At 31.4% G+C, this 24,401-nt stretch overlaps 2 protein-coding genes across 2 annotated transcripts; one reads left to right on the plus strand and one right to left on the minus strand.

Moving 5' to 3' along the window:
- Positions 1–6: 6 nt before the first annotated feature.
- LOC115877693 lies at positions 7–1,251 on the plus strand (the record flags this gene model as incomplete). The annotated part of the gene is made up of 3 exons (XM_030893961.1): positions 7–171; positions 231–376; positions 1,077–1,251. Coding segments are annotated over 3 exons (486 nt in total), but the record flags the coding sequence as incomplete, so codon positions are not given.
- Positions 1,252–1,894: 643 nt separating this feature from the next.
- On the minus strand, positions 1,895–16,294 carry LOC115877692 (probable phosphorylase b kinase regulatory subunit beta; the record flags this gene model as incomplete). The annotated part of the gene is given in 13 exon segments (XM_030893960.1): positions 1,895–2,050; positions 2,113–2,305; positions 4,004–4,173; positions 5,085–5,186; positions 5,336–5,459; positions 5,908–6,056; positions 6,114–6,259; positions 7,912–8,087; positions 8,145–8,283; positions 10,734–10,953; positions 13,885–13,899; positions 15,953–16,220; positions 16,287–16,294. Coding segments are annotated over 13 exon segments (1,866 nt in total), but the record flags the coding sequence as incomplete, so codon positions are not given.
- Positions 16,295–24,401: the final 8,107 nt, after the last annotated feature.

Below are 24,401 nucleotides of genomic sequence, written 5' to 3' on the forward strand. Positions count from 1 at the left end.
ATAGAAAATATTGATGAAGAAGACTGGTTAGGAGCAAGAAACTACTGTAGGATGCGTTGCATGGATTTGGTATCATTGGAGACAAAAGAAAAAAACGAATGGTTAAAGTTAGCAATCGCAAGAGATGATGTCGACGAAGTTTGGACGTCTGGCAGAATATGCGATTTTAACGTAAAATATATATTTAACATAGAAAAACTAAAATTTTAAAACAATAATTATACTTTAAGGGTTGCAACAGACCGGACCTCTTGCCTAAAGACGTAAACGGTTGGTTTTGGACCTCCATCTTTGCAAAACTGCCTCCCACTACAGATAGAATTTCAAACGACTGGTCGGAAACTGGAGAATTAGGAAAAAGACAACCGGACAACAGGTATATTAGATGAAATTGAAATATACAGGGTGTTTCAAAAAACATGTGCTATCCCTCGTGTGGAGATTCTTCCTTTTTTTTCAATTTATTATAATTTCCTTCCAAGTGCTTTTAGTGATGGGAATGAAATTTTGAGGGTGAAAGTTACTATAAGTTTGACATATTTTAATGCTAAAAAAGTGTCAACATGTTCACCAGGGACGTGCATATGGGTTATCACTGGAATATTTTTCTAAAAAAATGTGCGCCAGTGACTTAATTTTCTGTGGTTAGCAAAATTGTATAGAACGTTTAATGCTCATTAAAAGTTGTATATATTTTGTCGATTTCGGTCTCCTCGATGGGATAAATGCAATTTTATTAAATTGCTTTAATCCAAGTCTAATAGCAAGGTTTAAATTTTTTAATGTCATTAAAACTGGCCAAAGTATTAAATAAGTACCCATTGATTCCTCGTCAAAAATGAAAAAAAGTTCCTATACATGGGTGCGGAAATGCATAGTTTTAAAGTTGCAGGATGTTAAAACTTTTAAAAATTATAAAAACCATAATTTGCTGTTATAAATTTCAATAAACTTTTATTATGATTAATAAAATTGCGTTTATCTCATCAAGGAGATCAAAATTTCCAAAATTTCAAGAACGTCAACTTTTATTTATTCTTTATACTTGATAAAATATTTGATGTAATATTTTTTAGGGAATATTCTATAAACAGGAAACTGGAAAGTTGTTTGGCTGTATTCAACAATAAATATAACGATGGAATTAAATGGCATGATGCCGTATGCAGTAGAAGACGTTCTTTTGCTTGTGAGGATAGTAAAGAATTATTGCAATACGCCAGATACATCAGACCAGACCTAAAAATCTGATAGTCAATCTGTAATAAACATATTAGAAAAAATAAACGTATTATATTGACATGTCGATAGTAATAATTTGTGATTATAACTTAAAATATATCCCTTCTAAAAATAATAATAATAAATATAATAATGATGGGAAAAACATATGCAGAAAAAATTAATAAGTATCAAGACCTAAGCTACGAATTAAAACGCGTGTACAAACTGAAGAAAGTTCAAATATTACCGTTCATCATATCGTGCAACGGACTCATTGAAAGAAGATTCATGAACAACTCATTAGCAGGAATTGCACAAAAGGCAGCTATTCTGGGCACCTGTCATATAATTAGAAGATATTTAGTAAAGGATTAATAACCTTGGTCGATAAAACCCGGTTATACTCCTTAATACCAACCACAAAAAGCGAGAGATAAAAAAAAATAATGATAATATAATAATGATAATAATTACGAAACCGCTTGACCTAGCATGAAATTTGACGCATAGGTTACTTGCGTGACGCAAATATTAGGGATACAAGGTTGCATAAAAATTTCTTAAAATGTGTCCTAGAAATACGACTTTTTGCACAAAGGTTTTTTAAGTGACTGAGTACTTACAGTAAAAATACTCAAGGCAAAAGCTAGTAAATTTATATTATTTTTACCTTAGCATACATATGGGCAGCATCAGTAACTAACTGTCTCAAGTTCAAAGGTTGATTGAACGTTAACTCTGGATTCCTTCCCAAAATCGTTGAAACTATTGTTAAAAGTTCTACAATTAATTGTCTGTATTCTGGCACGTTGATATGATTTAGCATCTGAAAAATATTAAGTATATAAAATATATTAAAATTAAGGTTATGTAATAATTAAAGCAAACCTCTTCTACTAACAACGAAAATGTCAGTTCGTTTTTTGTCATGTTGGACATAGTGGGTTCCCTGGGGATTATGTTTCCCTCGACTACAACTCCTTTGGGAGTTCTTAATAAAACGTCCCAAACTTCGTTGTAGAATCTGTGCGGTACCCGACATAAACAGCCTTCTAATTGTCTTTTTTGTAATGGCTCTAACCTAAAAAATAGTTACATTTAAATAAAAAAGGACAAGTCCATAAACTAATGTCGATTTTAAAATAGCTACTAACTGTCAAATGTGCCAAATGGAACTTCAGTCAAATCTGTTGCAAACTTTCCTACACACTCTGTATATACAGGGTGTCCCACTTAACAGCCAATAAGCTTAACAGCGTACAAGCCAATATCTTGGTTGTTTGTTGAGCGATCTTTTTCATTTTTTTGGCAGAAGGCTGTATGGCTATAAGACGTACATTTTGCCCAGGATAAGAAATGCGATACCTCATAGACGTACGTTTTAATGGGGTTTGATATTTTTTCGAGTCAAGAGTAAACTACCCTTAGGACAGTATTTATTTCAAATCTGATAAATTATATTGAATCCTCCTTACCTAAGATACTTAAGTTCTAATTTTTATAAATATTGATAAATCATTAAAATAAGACATTTTTATTTTTATTATTTTTTTTTTAAGTACTTACGACGCCACTGGATAAACAACTGGTTTATTATCAGTAACCAATTATATCCAATTATGGTAGTTTGGTCGAAGATGTTGACTTTTAGTTCGTTATAGTTTTATAAATCTTTGTTTAGAGCATATTTTTCAAAGTTAATAGTGATTGTTTTAAATATCTAACTATTTCTGATTTTTTTTAAATATTCCTCAATAAAATTAATAAAAATCATATTTCAGATTCCATTGAAAACGGGCTTTTAAATTATTTTGCTAACTCATTTTATTCATTTGTATTAGCTAAACAAAAACAATTTTTAAAGTAAACAAAATAAATTGAAAATATTTAGTTTTTTGTATTGTATCTTAATTATTATGGAAGCTATCTGAAACTTAAATCGATTATTAATTGATAATTGGTTATAATTGGTTATTGATATAATTGCGAGAAATTCTATGAGTCTAGTCGAAGATTTCTGAAGTTCTAGCGTCATTCTATGTGAACCAGAGGTAGTCAGTTCTTGTTTAGTAAAGTGATGATTGAAGATATAGTTAAAACAGCTTTAATTGCAAAACGGTTAAAATTAATTAATTGAAAATTAAAATTTTAAATTAATTAACTAAAATTAAAATTTAAATTAATTAACTAAAATTAAAATTTTAACCGCGTTTTTTGCAAAAAATAGATAAAAAATGGCACACCCGACTGCATACGTCTTGTCATCAAAGTTTTACTAAACAAGACTGATGCACACCACTGCTTCTAGTTGCATAAATTTGGCGCTAAATTTAAAATGTGACTAAACTATGTAATTATCAATTTCGTCTCCAAACTACGGTACTTATAAAAACACACAAATAAAATAACATTTTAATAACACACCCTGTATCATTTATCAAAATTAGAACTTAAGTGGTATCTTGGGTAAGAAGGATTCAATATAATTTATCAGATTTTGAAATAAATACTGTCCTAAGGGTAGCTTACTCTTGACTCGAAAAATATTAAACCCCATTAAAACGTACGTCTATAAGGTATCGCATTTCTACTCCTGGGCAAAATGTGTACGTCTTATAGCCATACAGCCTGCCAAAATGAAAAGACCGCTCAACAAACAATCAAGATATTGGCTTGTATCCATCTTAAGTGGGACACCTTGTATATGAAATATAAATTATTATAAGTTATTTATTCTCATAATAACCTAAACACTAAAGAAATGCTTATTAGTACTTACTTTAAACTATTATGAGATTCACACTCTGTAATTGATAAAACCTTAAAAATTAACTGTCTAATTTCGTAAGGACTATGTTCTTCGATCTTCTTTTTACTTCCTATGATATCTAAATAATATTTCATTGCCTCCAAAACCCAACCAACTCTAATTTTTAAAATCCCTGAAAATTAATTAATAATATTATGTTACTCAATTGTTCTACTTTAAATTTAAGAAAAATTAAACATATATACCGTATGATTGAAAAAAAAAGGCGTCCAGTTGGCTAGGAAATGAACATCGATGACATTTCCCATATAAATTTACATATAAAATGACAGCGATCTTCATTCCATAGCCATCGCTGACGCCGTTTTTTCTCGATCATACGGTACATAGATTATACCAAACAAACTTTTAGTAACGTGATTAAGCTTGACCGGCACAGCGTTGCCGACTTTTACATATTTTCTTTTAATCAAAATAATTTAGCGACAAAAATAAATTAATTATAAATATATACACATTCATTATTTACATTAACAAAACTAACCTCCTTAACAGTACTTAAGGGACATAAAGGTCCATTACTATCGCTTTCCCGTTCAAAATATTCTAATAAAGTTGCAATGAGTTTTTTACGGCTATTAAGCTATCTTGTTCACTTCGCTCTAAAAGAGGTTCTAAAACGAACAATGTTCGACTGCAAGGTGTGCTAGTAAAACATTTTAAGCTTAAAGTATCACAACACAATTCATTTAAACCAAAAACTCGCAATACAAAACTAAAGTGTCAAAACGAATGACAATTTTAAGGAAATAATCAAAAATAAATGTGGCAACTTGACGATTTTTACAGCAGAGCTACCACCTGAATCCCCAGCGGGAAATTTAAATTCCTATTAGTCAGCCCGGCGCCGAATATGTCCACAATTGGTTCTAAAACGAACAATGTTCGACTGCAAGGTGTGCTAGTAAAACATTTTAAGCTTAAAGTATCACAACACAATCCAAAAACTCGTAATACAAAACTAAAGTGTCAAAACGAATGACAACGTCAGGAAATAAATAAATAAATGTGGCAACTTGACAGTTCTTACAGCAGAGCTATCACCTGAACTGTAAACTATAGACTGGATTTCGGCTGGTGTCATTGGTTTGTCGAAAACTGTTTCATTCTGTCCAATAACACCTACAGTCAGCTGAAAGTGTAAAATATTATAAAGATATTCCCAATAAGTTAACGAAAATAATATACGATCGAAAAAAACCGTCATAGACGGTTGAGAAATGCATAACCGTCTTTGAAGCCTTTTTTTATCGTATCTATTCTATTATTTGGCTTATGTACCTGCTTTCCATGAACCAAGACAGCAGTAATAAAAGGACTTATAGAATCTACAGTATGATGTAACAGACTACTGGTGTATCTGACTGCTGACCAGTGTCTGAGGCATCCAGCATGATAGTAAGAGCTAAAAGATACAAACTAGTCTTAAAGAGTTACTTGTTAACACCTTAGGGTGGCCATAAATTTCTTAAAGATCACGAAAATAAATGTAAAAAAAACTGTGTATAGAATGTTTCAACCATCGTTCAACGTCACGTCATTTGTTTTGTCGAACTCTCTCAATCACTTGCCAGCCAAATGAAAGAGATTCGTGACGTCATTACGGCATTTGTAAATTACTGATGAAGAGTTCAAGAAAAAATGAATAAATGCCGAAAAAACGGAACTCGCTCAGTCAATACACGCACTTAAATTTTTTTAAACAATATGAGCTGATCTCAGGCACACCCTAAAACTCATATTTGACAAATAATGACGTAGCGGTGAACGATGGCTGGACAGTCTTTTTTTGTCTAAGCTTTAAACTACACTACATAAATTAATTCATGATGGCCACCCTAATATACCTACACAATAATGAATTCTCAATAGTAGTATCCTGGATTTTAAAATGTTTTCCTTCGCGTCGCAGTATAAAACCGTACAACTGGGCTTTAGCATACAAACTGTCTTGATTTTTGAGACACTCTATAATTTCATTAGTCGATTTATCCTTATAACTCTGAAATGCTTATTTTAGTAACTGAAACAATTTGAAAGGCCCTATATTAAGTCTTACAGATAAATCCTTCAGTTGGTCGGTGTAATTCAACGCCCTTGGCACATCTGTCAAACTTTGGTAACCTATGTATTCGTGTTCCAATTGTTGAAAGTGGGTAAAACTATCTGTCAAACCGTCTAGCTGATTCATAAAATCTAAATGTTCTATAAATATTAAAAATGCGTTACTATAGAGCAAATACCTGATAGGGAAATACCTTTGAATAAGAAGACTAAGGAAGGAGCATAATGCTATCCATGTATTAATGCATGGTGGGCGGAAAAAGCGCCATAAAAGCACTCTAGGGTGGGGATCCTTGACAGTTCTGTTTGACGATTCATTTGACACATTTGAATTTGATTTGAAATTTTGTGGATTTGTCAGTCTTTACGGAGCTTATTTTATGTTATTTATTATTTATTCTACTACTGATAGTTGTATAAAGGTAGTAAATCTAGATGGAAATTGTGGCAGCACTTAAATTAACAGTGACACTATCGCGATTTATCGAAAAAGTTCTCTAAAATAGTTGGTTGTGTAGCGTGCGGTAGATCTCGGCAAAAATTGAGTGAAATAATGGAACAACTTTTCGCTAGTGACTATATAATATACATACGTGTAGTAAACCGATCATTTATGAAATTCACTTAAATTAACTAAATTATATATTTTTCTTGCATTTTAGCTTTTATTTATTACTTGTCAAAGATTAGATGTCAAAGAATTTAGATACGTTAATTTGACTTACCTGCTTCAGTAGCGTATCGGATGTTTGTGGTAATAAATACTTATTATAACTTATCTATTTTTATTAGAATTATATATTTTTATAACAATTTTAATAACTACCAATATTTATTCACAACGTAAAATAAAACAACAAATTATTGAGTCTACCCCACGTCTACCCTACATCATAGTTTTACATTTTTTAAATAAAATTTGAACGACACTGATAAACCGGAATTTAAATCGGCCATATTTGAGGCCCATCGCGGTGTACCTAAGATTTTTGATATGCTCCTTCCTTAGTCTTCTTATTCAAAGGGATATACCATAGGGAATAATAATACCATAGATAAAGGAAATAAATTTAGATTGAAATGTCAAAATTTTGGGTCGCGACCGTTGTACGCGATCTGGCGCTGCTATGGTGGTTGCTAAGAACAACCGCCAAACAACAACAGAAATAATTTTCTCTTGTCAAAGTCAGAATCTTCGAAAATTATAAAATCTTTCAAAATCTAAACCGCTCTCATTCAAAAAATTTCCGAAGGGTGTTTAAAGCGTCCATTTTCAAAGTAATTATTGCTATCTTGTGAGTTTAAGTTTTTACTCAAACCCGTAATAATTGTGAAAAAGTGGCATTAAAAACTTAAAAAACTTTGCTGCGAACTGTGAACTGCAAAAACCATCGTGGATCGTGGCATAACGTCGGTTTCCAATGTTTCCAATGTGTTGTTAATATAAAATAAAGTTTCTTGTATGCAACACACTGTATTTTATTTATAAAATTAAAAGAAAATAATAATAAATTTGAATAAATAATATTTGGCTTAAATTAAAAGCTTTGCGACCGTTGCAAGAATAGCGCCAAATAGTGTTTACACATTGTCCTTATGGCATAGGGCACTTTCAATCTAAACTTGTTTCATTTATCTATGTCTAAGATTTCTGATATGCTCCTTTAATCCTTTTATTCAAAGAATTATTATGAATAATAGCAAAGATAGAATTTAAAATCTTTTTTAGCGAAAAATAATTTAAAAAAAATATTTTTTTACTTAAAATATAATTCATAAAACTTTAAACTTACCAACACAAGAACTAGAAATAAGATTTTGCAGCCGTCCTATGCGAACTTTAACATTATCACAATACCCTTTTTTCAGCATAGCCAAAAGGTCTAACATTTGCTTGAACTGGGGATCCCTCATATGCTCTTCCCTGATCAACAGACACACTGTAGGTCTTCCAGATAATCTCCAATACCTACCAATAACGATTTCATAAATTTCTGAAGAAAAGTTTTTTTGCAAATCATATTACCTTCCAACAAATTGTAACTCTGTTTTTATATCGTCGATTAGCAGGGCCATGTCTCTATATAGATAAAAGTCGGATACTTCGAAGATAAGAGGATAACAAAGGACAGTGGCTCCACATATGCGATATAGTTTACTAGTTCCTAAAATAAAAAAAAATAAAAAATACAGAAAACCCTGACCAAAAATGGACACTTAGAAATTTTCATGTATTTTAAACATCAATATATTTTGTTCTTGTAGGTCGATTTTGATGATTTTTTAAGTAATTTGTAGCTAAATTATTTGAATTTTTTGTCCCCTTTTAAATTTTAAAGCACCCTTCTGTATATTATACCAGGGAAAACAAAATAATGTTAGAAAGTTCGAATGGTTTTCCAAAATAAGCAATTTAAAAACCACTTTATCCTGTAACCTGGAATAGAAATTCTCCAATAGTCTAAGACACGTAAAGAAATTTCTCAGAACTTACCACCGAGAAAAATCAAAGATTTTCCTTGGTTTAAGCACAGATTATACAGATTATAAACTTATCGTCAAAAGCATTGTTTTTCGTGGTTCCAATTTTCGGAATCGCGCACTAGTTAGGTTACTAGTTTGCGCACATAACACGCCCACTTATAGCCTCTAAAATTGTGCACAGCGCCAGTTATTACGCTGTTTAAACGCGAGTTTATTTTTGCGCACAGGAAATTTTACTCGTTTGCTCATCGTCATTCTTCTTCTTCTTTTAGAAGGCGTATCGCCTGTTTAGTTCCGGTTGACTGCTAACTGTCTTGCCAACGTTTAGGTGGTCGTCCAGTAGGTCTTCTACCATGGGGTACGTTGTTGCGAATTATTATGGCCATTCTGTCGGGGCCCATTCTATTGACATGCTGGTTCCATTCTCTTCTTCTCTGCCTTATCCATCTGACAACGTCGTTTGTTTGGCACTTTTTCTCTTATGTCTACATTTCTCTGTCTGTCCCTCAATGTGTATCCAGTTATCATTCTTAAGGTCTTCATTTCAGTAGTTCGTAGGATTCTCTTTGTTACTGATGTTTCAGCTCTGATTTCCGCACCATATGTCATCACTGGTCGTATGCAGGTTTTGTATATTCTTGACTTACATTCTGTACTCAAATGTTTTTTTTCCATATGGGATATTTAAGATGTCCTGATATTGCGGCAGCTTTGTGGGCTTGTTTCCTTACTTCTTCTTCCAGGAATCCTGAGCTTGTAATTTTGCATCCGAGGTATTCGAATGACATTATCTGATCAATAGTTTTGTTTTTTATTACCAATTTGCACCGTAGAGGCCCCTTTGTAATGGTCATGCATTTGGTCTTATTTGTGGAAATTTGCATGTTAAGTTTTTCTGCCTGTCTGTTAAAAACTTGTAGCATTCTTTGGAGGTCGTCCTCTGACTCTGCAATAAGTACTGCGTCATCGGCATAGCATAATATGTTTACTTTATACATTCCCATTCGATATCCTAATCCAGTATTCTTGACGGTTTTTATTACTTGATCCATGATTGTGTTGAATAACAGAGGGCTGAGACTGTCGCCTTGGCGAATACCAGTTGTAGTTCGAAGATGCTGCGTTAAGGTAAAGTTTGTTCTTATTTGGGTTGTCGTGTTTGTGTTTAAGTCCTTGATAAGTTCTGTGAGTTCCTTCGAGACATTACTGCTTTCCAAGATGGTGATGATGTTTTAGTTGAACTCTATCAAAGGCCTTTGTTAAATCTATAAAACATAGATAGGCTGGAGAGTTATATTCTAAGGACTTTTCAACTAGTTGCCTGAGTATGAATAGTGCATCGGTAGTTGATCGGTTTCTTCGGAATCCTTGTTGTTCCTCGCTTATTGGTACTATTGAGGAGATTTTGTCCGCAATGATCTTAGTCAGAAGTTTTAGCGAGGTGCTCAGTAATGTTATTCCTCTATAGTTTGCTGGGTCTGTTATATCTCCCTTTTTAAAAATGGGTATTGTTATACTTTGTTTCCATTCTTCTGGTATTTTCTTATGTTGTAATATAATGTTAAACAGTTTTGTGTATTCCTCTATGATAGCCGTGTTGCTCATCGTCATAATTTTTTTTTTGCTCATCGTCATAAAAAACAATTTTCGTGCTACGAATTAGGGATAAGATTTTTATCTGTATACATATAGTATACCTAATCTGTGGTTTAAGTAAGAACAATCTTGGGATTGTCACGGGGGGTTTTTAACAGGACACTGTCTCATCAATGAACACTTCAGTAGATTGAAGCTAAGAAACAACGGTTAATGCAGATTCTGTGAGGAAAATGGGGAAACACCAGAACACCTCATCACTGAGTGCGCCGAGACGGCAACCATTCGTGCCATAAACTTTGGTACGACTGATATCGGAGACGGAGAACTAACCTCTGTAAAACCGCCTCAAATACTGGCTTTTGTCAAAGCCTTGAGACTGTATGATGAGTTATTGTAACTCAAGAAAGAGGAACACTATAGATCTACAGGTTGCGCTGATTAATAGCTTACACCTTTAGGACAAAGTAGTTTTGAACTTCCTTACTTTGGAAACTCATTCCACAGGGTGTTTTCCAAACTTTTCTGTACTTACCTAAACTTCCGATAGGTCTTTCAGGTCTACCTTTGAGTTTTAATTTTTTATTTACACCTAAGTTCTGGTAGACTTTTACAAGCTGGGTGGACGACCATATTTGTACCGGTTCCACTTCGTGAGGGGTTTGAGTTTGAATACCATAGGTTGCCATCATAGCTTGAAGACGCATTGATTCGGCTATTAGTACAATCTGAACGACTAAATCGGTAGCCGTACCCTAAATCGCAAAAGAAAAATATTCGTTTATTATAAAACACATATTTCTTTGATTTAAAAGTAACTTTTATTTTACTGAGATTGAATTAGGTAGATTGTTAAGTGCTGTTATATGTGCCAGTAAGAACAATTATAAAGTGTATTAGGTATAAAATTAATAAATATTAAAATAAGATAAAGTGCAACATACTGCAAAATCAAATAAATATATTCTATCCAATTGAGTCAAGGAAAATTTTGACATCCAAATAATGACAGAAAATACTAATTTATCTGTTATTTAAAATGACAGACACAACTATCACTGTCAAGTATCTCTAGTTAGATACTTTGATTAGATTTTTATAAAATTCCACTGAATACCGCATAAATCATATATATAGTTCATACCAATTAAACTTTTAGTCACGTGATTAAGCTTGACCGGCACAGCGTTGCCTACTTTTACATATTTTCAGTTGAAATCAAAATTTTTAGGAAACAAAATTAAAATAATTATAAATATGTTAGATGTTATTATTTAGATCAACAAAACTCATCTTAATTAACATAACGCAAAAGGGACATAAAGGGCCATTACTACCGCTTTCCCGTTCAAAATATACGTTGGTATACGGCTATTACACTGTCTTGTACACTTCGCACTAAAAGAGGTTTTAAAAGAACAATGTTCGAAAAACGTCCGAAGCACTAAAAGTTCCAGAATGCACATTATATAATCTTTGAAAAACCAAACAGAGCTACAGATTTCGAATTTAGAAGAAATATGTCTGCAAGCGTTTCCCGAGCAAAATCCGAATTACAAAGAATACCTACATTGTTTGAGGGAAGTAATTTACAAAATGTATGCGCTGAAAGGATAAAAATCACAGTAGAAACTATTTTCCGGCAATTTATCGAAGAGTCTCCAGAAACTAAGATTTCCAAAAGTTCGTTATATTTGGGATTAAAAAATGAGTTTTCATTTCAAAAAACGGGATGGAAGAAAACAGTTATTGGAAATGCCTGGAATCAGATTAAAAGAATATTATTTTTGAACAAATACCATGCTGCTAAAAGCGAAAAGCTCTTTAAACCTGTTTTTCTGTAGAAATTTGTACTTAAACGAGCCCTTAAATAAATATTATTACTGCTTGCTCGACTTCTTGTTATATTATTTATTATACTTTTTAGTGCATCAGACGCTTTTTGAATTGCCTTAAATCGAGATCCTAAATCGTTTTGAATATAGTTTACTACATTAAGCATAAGTATAAGTTAAGATATTCTTTGGTATAAGCCTTAAATCGAGATCTTAAATAATATAGGTATTTTTTTTAAGAAAACTCGGTATCTAGTTAATAAAACAATATTTTTAAAATTAGTGCGCTTCTTTTATATTTTTTTTAATACGTCAACATCTTTAGAATTTCATAAAATTAATTTTTATTATTATAAACCGCCACTGATAATATGAAATTTCAAGTCACTCCGCCAATGCAATAAGAAATATGTCAAGCATTTGACATGACAAAGGTCATAACCTAATTTTTTTCATGAGGGTTTAGATGGTGCAAGAAGCCGCATACGTTAAGTTACTAAAACGGCTGGTACCTCTAAATAGGTATTAAAAATACTATATATAGTTCATACCAATTAAACTTTTAGTCACGTGATTAAGCTTGACCGGCACAGCGGTGCCTACTTTTACATATTTTCTCTTAATCAAAATATTTTAGGAAACAAAAATAAATTAATTATAAATATGTAAGCAGTTATTATTTAGATCAACAAAACTCACCTAATTAACAGCATTTAAGGGACATAAAGGGCCATTACTACCGCTTTCCCGTTCAAAATATACGTTGGTATACGGCTATTACACTGTCTTGTACACTTCGTACTAAAAGAGGTTCCAAGAGGAACAACGTTCGACTGCAAGGTCTGCTAGTAAACATTTTTAAGCTTAAAGTATCACAACACAATTCATTTAAACCAAAAACTCGTAATACAAAACTAAAGTGTCAAAACGAATGACAATGTCAGGAAATAAATAAATGTGGCACCTTGACATTTATTACAGCAGAGAGCTACGACCTGAACTATCAGTGGGAAATTTAAATTCCAATTAGCCAGCCTGCTGGTTGGCAACAATGTATTTAAAAACCGCGCCCTCGATTACGTAACTAAAAGTTTAATTGGTATCGCTTATATGTATATTATGTTCACTAAATCTAGTTAATATTGATCTAGTTTGCCCAACATATTTTTGACTAAAATCTTTACAGGAAATTTCATAAATACCCGACCATTCCAGTGGAGGTGTTTTATCTTTAGGATTGCCTAACAGTTGTAATTTATTATTAGCGCAATACTCAAGTTTATAACTGACATTCTTGAAAATTCTTATTATTAGTATATTATTAGATAATTATTAATATTATTATGAATTCATATAAGTTTCAAAATCTCAATAAATTAAAACCTACCATAACCTCCACCGAACCTATTGCAACTATTACTAAAAACGAAAAAAATAAAAAACTTAAAATAAACAAAAAATAATAGTTTCATAACTTCACAAATATTAGAAAAAAATATAATTCGTTAATTATACTTTTCATGTGTTTTCTTAATCTTGTTTCTTCAACAAAAAATTACAGAAATACACCAAAATACACCAAAACATCATCGGAAGATAGATAAAACCAGGATACATAATATACTACCAGAAAAAGTAAGTCAACTTGACTCTGTTTCAGATTATTATTTTTTTTATATATAATTCATTATTGTTACTAAAGAAACATGTAAGCAGCTACAAGCCATGCACAAATTATAAACATACGCCTATCTAACATATATACTTAATGGACAAGGTTTTATTACAGATTTTCTAAATTAGAGTATCAAGGTATTAATAAATAATGAAAAGAATCATAAAATTACTTACTATGGACGGTTTTGCCTGCCAAAGCAAAAAATAAAAATTATTATTATATTATTACACGTTTTACATAATTATTCACATTTATAACATATAAATTAACAAAGGGATACCAGGTGTCCCTATATTCCGTGGACACTGAATTACTACGTTTTTTTGGAACAAATATATGTATGTTCATTAGACCCAATTTAGTTATACCGGGTGCGTCTTATAAGTGGCTCACCCCTATAACTTTTTTAATTTTTCAGGTGAAAAAATGAGATTTGGTGTGTTAGTATATGACATAAATTGGAATTGATTGACGTATTCATTTGTCTGGTCACTTCTTGTTTCACCGGAAATGACAACAACTTTTGATTTTTAAGTAGCACCCTCGGTATTTTTTTATTTAATTCGATAGAAAATGATATTCTGAGTTGAATGACATATCATATGTCAACTTTTGACATTTTCTCATATGGTTTATTTGAAATTGTAACATGCGGATCATAACGACAATTTGACTCGGAATACCAACTGTGTGGTACCAAATTATTCCTAAAAAACTGCTTTTTCCAAATATGCTAATGAGCCAGCCTCGTTCCATTTGAAAAAAATTGAGATATGATTAAAAATACGATTTGGGCATATTTTAACCGGCCAGGACAAGACACGAAAAACACTAGACGATCAAATATATTTTTCCAAGGCTCCTTGATTAAAAATTAGTGCTTTTAACACAGCCTCTAGACTGAAATTTAAAATATGATTTTTTTTAAAGCGAAAATGTCAAAAGTTGACATGTGATATGTCATTCTATTCAGAGTGACATTTTCTATTGCATAAACTAGAAAAATACCGAGGTTGCCATTTAAAAATCAAAAGTTGTAGTCATTTCCGGTGAAACAGGAATTGACCAAAAACAACGTCAGTCAATCCTAATTTATGTCATATACTAATATACCAAATCTCGTTATTTTATTTGAAAAAATAAAAAAATTATAGGGATGAGCCACTTTTGAGACGCACCCGGTAAACAAAACTGCTTTGTTCGTCCGTTAGAGGGCATCAAACACAAAAAATAAACACATTTTTTAAGATATTGTCTTTATATTAACAGAAATACTCTCTTCGCGTATATGTGAAAAACATATGATAAGTAGACGCTGATTTGGCACTTGCTTACATATACCCAAGCAGAACAATGGACTGATATCGACCCATTAGAAAGTTTTTTTTTGCAACATTAAGCATCAATAATTTTTTTAAACAAATATAAAATTACAAATAACTGTCAAAGATTTGTTATATGTTTTTGTTTCCTTTAGTTTGTCCTACGGAGGTTAGAGGTAAGGAGAATTATCTGAGTATATTGAAAAGTAGTCACCAAAGAGGGAACAATTAAGATGGCGCTGCTGTAGCAACAGTTCTACATTTGAAAGCAGCGCCAAAATTTTTTAGAACAGGAAATAATTAAAGAGGGATAGATAAATATGAGATTTCTCTTTGAATAAAAATAATAAGGAAGGAGCATATCAAAAATCTTAGATCGAACGCGACGGGGTCCTGAAATGGCCGACTTATACTCCGATTCAGCAGTGCCGTCCTAATTTTATTCAAAACATATAAAAAAATTATGTAGGGTAGACTCAATAATTTGTTGCTTACGTTGTCAATAAATGTTGGTAGTTAATAAAACTGACTGACAAATAAGACAATAAATAAGACTGACAAATTCACAAAGTTTCAAATCAAATTCAAATGTGTCAAATAAATCGTCAAACAGAACTGTCAAGGATCCCAAGCGCTACAGTGGTCATTTAATAAACCCATATTTTCCCCTTTTTCGTGACCACTTTTTCAAACAAAGCCCCGTAAGGGATGTTTCTCCTTACCTCTACCCTCCATAGTTTGTCCATACTGCAAATAAATTATTGAGGGTAAGTATGCTATGCAGGAACTTAAAAAAAACATAGTTAACACAATATATTAATTGAAAACGTTACCCATATTTTTATTAAAACTTTTTGAAGAATTTTACGAATAAAAAAATAGAAAATTGAAGTTATACACACACTAATATTATACACACCTGAAAAGCAGAATACCTCCCACCCTTTCTAGGCCTATTATATGAAGGCAAATACCTTCTGATAGGGTCCAATTCGTTTATGTGAAGTAGTCCTGCTGTAAGTAATTGGGCTAAAATGAACATAGCCTGATTCCACAGGAACAGACCATGATCTACAACCATCGTTTTTGGAGGGGATTTTAAGTCAATATTCTCTTTTTCTATGTAGTAATACATCGGTATGACCGGATCTAAACACAATAGATTAAAAAGAATATTTAGAAAAAATCTGAAAGATAAATCATATTTATATAGATAATACCAAATAAAATTTTAGTTCCGTGATTATTCTGACCGACACATTGTTGCCCATTTTTACATATTTCCTTTTGATCAAAATATTTTAGAAAACAAAAAAAAAACAAAAACAAATTAATTATAAATATATAAACCAGGGTTGGGTAACAGGTTTGGGTAGAAAAATAATTTTCTACGTGTATGTAGAAAAATGCGTAGAAAATGTCCTATGTACATGTTCAAAATCCATTTTGTATATTTAAAGTTGTTTTCCCTTTACAAGTTTCCTCCTGGGTGTCTTCTTTAAATTCTATAAGTGTTAAAACTGTCTCTTCTGTGACGGTACTAACTACTGAAGATAAGAGACAGTAATCGTTCTGAAGACTATTAGATTATTTTATTCTATTTAATTTCAATACCATAGAGAAAAGTCTGATTTTATAGTACAAGTTTTGGCTGTTCTTTTTTGAATTTTATCAAAGAACATCAAAGATTTTTTTGTTCTGTTTGAGTTTTACTTTTGAGAAATAGTTTTTGTTAAGTACTATAATCTCTACAATGAATCATAACAAGTCATTATTGGATGGAGACCATCTCTATTTCAAATAATATAAAAATTCATTGTTAAGGTTTTATGACATTATCTAATTGTTAAATAATAAATAACAATTAATTTAATTTATTAGATTATTTTATTCTATTTAATTTCAATACCGTAGAGAACAGTCTGATTTTATAGTACAAGTTTTGGCTGTTCTTTTTTTCAATTTTATCAAAGAACATCAAAGATTTTTTTGTTCTGTTTGAGTTTTACTTTTGAGAAATAGTTTTTGTTAAGTACTATAATCTCTACAATGAATCATAACAAGTCACTATTGGATGGAGACCATCTCTATTTCAAATAATATAAAAATTCATTGTTAAGGTTTTATGACATTATCCATTTGTTAAATAATAAATAACAATTAGTTTAATTGTTATTAATCTATTTTTTGTGCTATTCACTGTGTTAAAGTAGGTATTAAAAACAAATATAACAGTCAAAAATGGCTTTCAATATGTGTACATAACTGATTTTCTACATATGGACATGTAGAAAATGTAGACAATTAGTTGGTGAGGAAATTAATATTCTACGTGTAGAAAATATGGTAGAAAATGTAAAAATTTCTACCTACCCGACCCTGAAATAAACAGTTATTATTTACATCAACAGAACTCACTTCCTTAACAGCACTTAAAAGACATAAAGGGCCATTACTACAGCTTTCCCGTTCAAAATATTTTAATAAGGCTGCAATGAGTTTTCTGCAACGGCTATTAACCTATCTTGTACACTTCGTACTAAAAGAGGTTCCAAGAGGAACAACGTTCGACTGCATTGTCTGCTAGTAAAAATGTTTAAGCTTAAAGTATCACAATACAATTCATTTAAACCAAAAACTCGCAATACAAAACTAAAGTGTCAAAACGAATGACAATTTTAAGGAAATAATCAAAAATAAATGTGGCAACTTGACATTTTTTACAGCAGGGCTACCACCTGAATCTCCAGCGGGATATTTAAATTCCAGTTAGTCGGCCCGGCGCCGAATATGCCCATGGTTGGCAACAATGAATTTAAAAATCGCGCCCACGATTACGTAACTAAAAGTTCAATTGATATCAAATATATATGACATATACGTCGTACAAAATAAAAACCGTTGCATGTCATCGAGCACGTGCGTTGATTGTAGACAGCATTGTTGCCAGATTGTAATCGGAAGAGAAATATTTTTGAAAAATTTACTATATCTAAGATCTATTAAAAATTCTAAAATAAACTTTAAATTGTTAAGCACAATTATTTATTTATCATTCACATTATTGAAAATTCTTATTATTAGTATATTATTAGATAATTATTAATATTATTATGAATTCATATAAGTTTCAAAATCTCAATAAATTAAACCTACCATAACCTCCACCGAACCTATTGCAACTATTACTAAAAACGAAAAAATAAAAAAACTTAAAATAAACAAAAATATGTAGTTTCATAACTTCAATAAATATTAGAAAAAAAATATAATTCGTTAATTATACTTTTCATGTGTTTTCTTAATCTTGTTTCTTCAACAAAAAAAATTACAGAAATACACCGTAAAATACACCAAAACATCATCGGAAGATAGATAAAACCAGGATACATAATATACTACCAGAAAAAAGTAAGTCAACTTGACTCTGTTTCAGATTATTATTTTTTTATATATAATTCATTATTGTTACTAAAGAAACATGTAAGCAGCTACAAGCCATGCACAAATTATAAACATACGCCTATCTAACATATATACTTAATGGACAAGGTTTTATTACAGATTTTCTAAATTAGAGTATCAAGGTATTAATAAATAATGAAAAGAATCATAAAATTACTTACTATGGACGGTTTTGCCTGCCAAAGAAAGCAAAAAATAAAATTATTATTATATTATTACACGTTTTACATAATTATTCACATTTATAACATATAAATTAACAAAGGGATACCAGGTGTCCCTATATTCCGTGGACACTGAATTACTACGTTTTTGGAACAAATATATGTATGTTCATTAGACCCAATTTAGTTATACCGGGTGCGTCTTATAAGTGGCTCACCCCTATAACTTTTAATTTTTCAGGTGAAAAAAAATGAGATTTGGTGTGTTAGTATATGACATAAATTGGAATTGATTGACGTATTCATTTGTCTGGTCACTTCTTGTTTCACCGGAAATGACAACAACTTTTGATTTTTAAGTAGCACCCTCGGTATTTTTTTATTTAATTCGATAGAAAATGATATTCTGAGTTGAATGACATATCATATGTCAACTTTTGACATTTTCTCATATGGTTTATTTGAAATTGTAACATGCGGATCATAACGACAATTTGACTCGGAATACCAACTGTGTGGTACCAAATTATTCCTAAAAACTGCTTTTTCCAAATATGCTAATGAGCCAGCCTCGTTCCATTTGAAAAAAAATTGAGATATGATTAAAAATACGATTTGGGCATATTTTAACCGGCCAGGACAAGACACGAAAAACACTAGACGATCAAATATATTTTCCAAAGGCGCCTTGATTAAAAATTAGTGCTTTTAAACACAGCCTCTAGACTGAAATTTAAAATATGATTTTTTAAAGCGAAAATGTCAAAAGTTGACATGTGATATGTCATTCTATTCAGAGTGACATTTTCTATTGCATAAACTAGAAAAATACCGAGGTTGCCATTTAAAAATCAAAAAGTTGTAGTCATTTCCGGTGAAACAGGAATTGACCAAAAAACAACGTCGAAGTCAATCTAATTTATGTCATATACTAATATACCAAATCTCGTTATTTTATTTGAAAAATAAAAATTATAGGGATGAGCCACTTTTGAGACGCACCCGGTAAACAAAACTGCTTTGTTCGTCCGTTAGAGGGCATCAAACACAAAAAAATAAACACATTTTTAAGATATTGTCTTTATATTAACAGAAATACTCTCTTCGCGTATATGTGAAAAAAACATATGATAAGTAGACGCTGATTTGGCACTTGCTTACATATACCCAAGCAGAACAATGGACTGATATCGACCCATTAGAAAGTTTTTTTTTGCAACATTAAGCATCAATAATTTTTTAAACAAATATAAAATTACAAATAACTTTATCCAAAGATTTGTTATATGTTTTGTTTCCTTTAGTTTGTCCTACGGAGGTTAGGAGTAAGGAGAATTATCTGAGTATATTGAAAAAGTAGTCACCAAAGAGGGAACAATTAAGATGGCGCTGCTGTAGCAACAGTTCTACATTTGAAAGCAGCGCCAAAATTTTTTAGAACAGGAAATAATTAAAGAGGGATAGATAATATGAGATTTCTCTTTTGAATAAAATAATAAGGAAAGAGCATATCAAAAATCTTAGATCGAACGCGACGGGGTCCTGAAATGGCCGACTTATACTCCGATTCAGCAGTGCCGTCCTAATTTTATTCAAAACATATAAAAAAATTATGTAGGGTAGACTCAATAATTTATTTGCTTACGTTGTCAATAAATGTTGGTAGTTAATAAAACTGACTGACAAATAAGACAATAAATAAGACTGACAAATTCACAAAGTTTCAAATCAAATTCAAATGTGTCAAATAAATCGTCAAACAGAACTGTCAAGGATCCCAAGCGCTACAGTGGTCATTTAATAAACCCATATTTTCCCTTTTTTCGTGACCACTTTTTCAAACAAAGCCCCGTAAGGGATGTTTCTCCTTACCTCTACCCTCCATAGTTTGTCCATACTGCAAATAAATTATTGAGGGTAAGTATGCTATGCAGGGAACTTAAAAAAACATAGTTAACACAATATATTAATTGAAAACGTTACCCATATTTTTATTTCTTAAAACTTTTTGAAGAATTTTTACGAATAAAAAAATAGAAAATTGAAGTTATACACACACTAATATTATACACACCTGAAAAGCAGAATACCTCCCACCCTTTCTAGGCCTATTATATGAAGGCAAATACCTTCTGATAGGGGTCCAATTCGTTTATGTGAAGTAGTCCTGCTGTAAGTAATTGGCTAAAATGAACATAGCCTGATTCCACAGGAACAGACCATGATCTACAACCATCGTTTTTGGAGGGGATTTTAAGTCAATATTCTCTTTTTCTATGTAGTAATACATCGGTATGACCGGATCTAAACACAATAGATTAAAAAGAATATTTAGAAAAAAAATCTGAAAGATAAATCATATTTATATAGATAATACCAAATAAAATTTTAGTTCCGTGATTATTCTGACCGACACATTGTTGCCCATTTTTACATATTTCCTTTGATCAAAATATTTTTAGAAAACAAAAAAAACAAAAACAAATTAATTATAAATATATAAACCAGGGTTGGGTAACAGGTTTGGGTAGAAAAATAATTTTCTACGTGTATGTAGAAAAATGCGTAGAAAATGTCCTATGTACAGTGTGGGTCAAATTCGACGCTTTTAAATGGAAACACCCTTTTCTATATGAGATAGACGAAAACTAATATCGGTGTCTGGAGCTCAATTTTCATCAAAAACATGATGGTGAAAACCGCACATCAATATCTGTTACCGTTTCGGAGTTGCGGGGTGTTTATTGTGTGCATTTTTAACAAATCGCTGTAACTTTTTTGCTATGGCATATTTTGTATTTCTATAAAAACATTTCCAAAGCACCTTTTTACGGAGAATTTAATGGTTTAAGTATATTTTTTTTAAATTAATAATTTAAGAGTTATCAACAGAAAAATTGATTTTTTTATTTGGGACACCCTCTATATTTTTAATTAACTGAAAAGAATTTAAAATTACCTTTCCAAAAATATAGCACACTTGATATTTTGTTATAATCCCCTTCGAAATACAGAATTTTTGAAAGTTCGCCACTTTTAACTAGTAGGCTTTGGACCCCTTATTGATGATATGCCCTTAATGGAACTCGAAAACATATTTTTCCAGCAAGACGACGCACCGCCTCTGAACGCTGAAGTTATCAGCAAATTTTTGCAGCCAATTTCAAGAACAATGAATAGCTAACCAAGATCCGAGCCGCTTGCCGTTGATGCCGCCTGACTTAGTACCCATGTATCTAATCCTATGGATATATTTGCGGAAGAATAAAGGTTCCTTATTCTTCCGTATAATATAGACAAGAATTATAAATACTTAGCAGTTATGAGAGGGTATCTTTCACCCCCACTGAGTTAATGAATTCCGCGAGAAATGTTCAAAAACTGCCCCGTCTGTCCATAACAGAAGAGGGTCGATATGTCGAACACCTGTAGCAAACACTGTTTGCTACAGGTGCAAAATCTCATGTCTTGGTTTGCTATTTATTTTTATTGTTATTAGAGATAGTTTAAATCTGTTGATGTTGGTTAAATATATTTTAAATTATTAATAATTGTTTAAATTCTGCATCTCTCATAGCAAATATTATTTTCGCTTTAACTGATGCTCACAACTAGAATTTTTTTGCATTACAGCCGGTGCCGTTCAAAGCCTACTTATTTAAAGCGGGCTAATTTTTATATACTCTATATCTCGAAGAGGAATCGAGCAAAATATCAAGTGTGTTATACTTTTGGAAAGGTAATTTTAAATTCTTTTCAATAAATTAAAAATACATAGGGTGTCCTATTTGAAAGATCAAATTTTCTGTTGATAATTCTTCAATTATTAATTTAAAAAAAAATATACTTAAACCATTAAATTCTACGTAAAAAGGTGCTTTGGAAATGTTTTCATAAAAATACAAAATTTTCCATAGCAAAAAAGTTACAGCGATTTGTTAAAAATGCATGTTTTTGAAAAACACCCCGTAACTCCGAAACGGTAACACATATCGATATGCGGTTTTCACCATCACGTTTTGAACAAAAATTGAGCTCCAGACACCGATATTAGTTTTCGTCTATCTCCTATAGAAAAGGGTGTTTTCATTTAAAAGCGTCGAATTTGACCCACCCTGTACATGTTCAAAATCTATTTTGTATATTTAAAGTTGTTTTCCCTTTACAAGTTTCCTCCTGGGTGTCTTCTTTAAATTCTATAAGTGTTAAAACTGTCTCTTCTGTGACGGTACTAACTACTGAAGATAAGAGACAGTAATCGTCGTAATCGTTCTGAAGACTATTAGATTATTTCATTCTTCAAAAGTCTGATTTTATAGTATACAAGTTTTGGCTGTTCTTTTTTGAATTTTATCAAAGAACATCAAAGATTTTTTGTTCTGTTTGAGTTTTACTTTTGAGAAATAGTTTTTGTTAAGTACTATAATCTCTACAATGAATCATAACAAGTCACTATTGGATAGACCATCTCTATTTCAAATAATACAATATATTTATTGTTAAGGTTTTATGACATTATCCATTTGTTAAATAATAAATAACAATTAGTTTAACGATATACTTAAACAGCCGTTAAACGGTAGCCTACTAAAATGCCGTTAATAGATATTGTGACGTCGTTCATGTCGGCGGAAAGTAATGCCTACCTATAAGCATTTTGCAAGAGCACCTGTGGCTCCGTGGCTGAGGCTATCGCTTCGTGAGCGCATGGTCCGTGGCGTCCGTGGTTCAAATCTCACGCCGACCAAGACTTTTTTATTTTTTTTTTTACTTATAGCGTGATCATATCATATTGTGAGGTTGAATATCCACACCGTCTGCACAATAGCAATAAAGCCCACTCATTTTAGTTATTAATTTCTCTCTGGCTCTACCCATATGGCCTAACCTAACCTAAGTCAACGGTAAAATACGAGAGAAAAATCATGGGGTGGCTTTGATAAAAATTTACTATGGAAAATGCCATATGAAATATAAAACCGCGAATATCTGCAAAACCGTTAAAAATTATGAAATACTCTAAATACAAAAAACGTTCATTTTTTAATTCTCTATCTATTAAAAAATAATATACAGGGTATTTCATTTAAAATAACGAAGAAAAATTATTTAATATTTTAGAAAGTTTGGCGTAGAATTTTGAACACCCTGTATAATTTACGATTACTATATTTATAGCAAAGTAAGTACAGACCATATAAAGTAAATACCTAATATAGTTTTGATTTCAGGACAGTTTTTATATTTTTAATAATTTTTTAAGAAAAGTTGAAAAATATATATTTTTATTTATTTATTAATATCTCTGAAACTATCGAAATATATTTACTCATATCTTAGGATTATGTAAAGCGATCAGAAAGGAAGCCAAAAATGCAATAACATACAGGGTAGTTCTTTAAAAAAATCATCCCGATCCACTCACACTTTTTTGAGCCATTCTATAGAAGTTAAATTATTTTCCTGAAATACATCCTAGTACATACTTTATTTTTGCACTTAAACAAAATTCCTAAGTTTTTTATTCCAAGAGCCACAGATGCCCGACGCACTATTGCCAGACCTTGTATAAAAGGTGAATCGTACCTTATAAGATTATGCAAAACATAGGAGTACACACACCGGAAAAATCTAGGGATATCATTTTATTAAAGTTAAAAATAAATGTGTTTGATAGTTTGTGTTTGAATAAACAACCACATATTTGTAGGCCGATTCTTTTTACTTCGATTGAAACGA

Source organism: Sitophilus oryzae, unplaced genomic scaffold (genome assembly GCF_002938485.1).
Source record: "Sitophilus oryzae breed Bouriz unplaced genomic scaffold, Soryzae_2.0 scaffold_1497_pilon_pilon, whole genome shotgun sequence".
Taxonomy (NCBI): Eukaryota; Metazoa; Arthropoda; class Insecta; order Coleoptera; family Curculionidae; genus Sitophilus; species Sitophilus oryzae.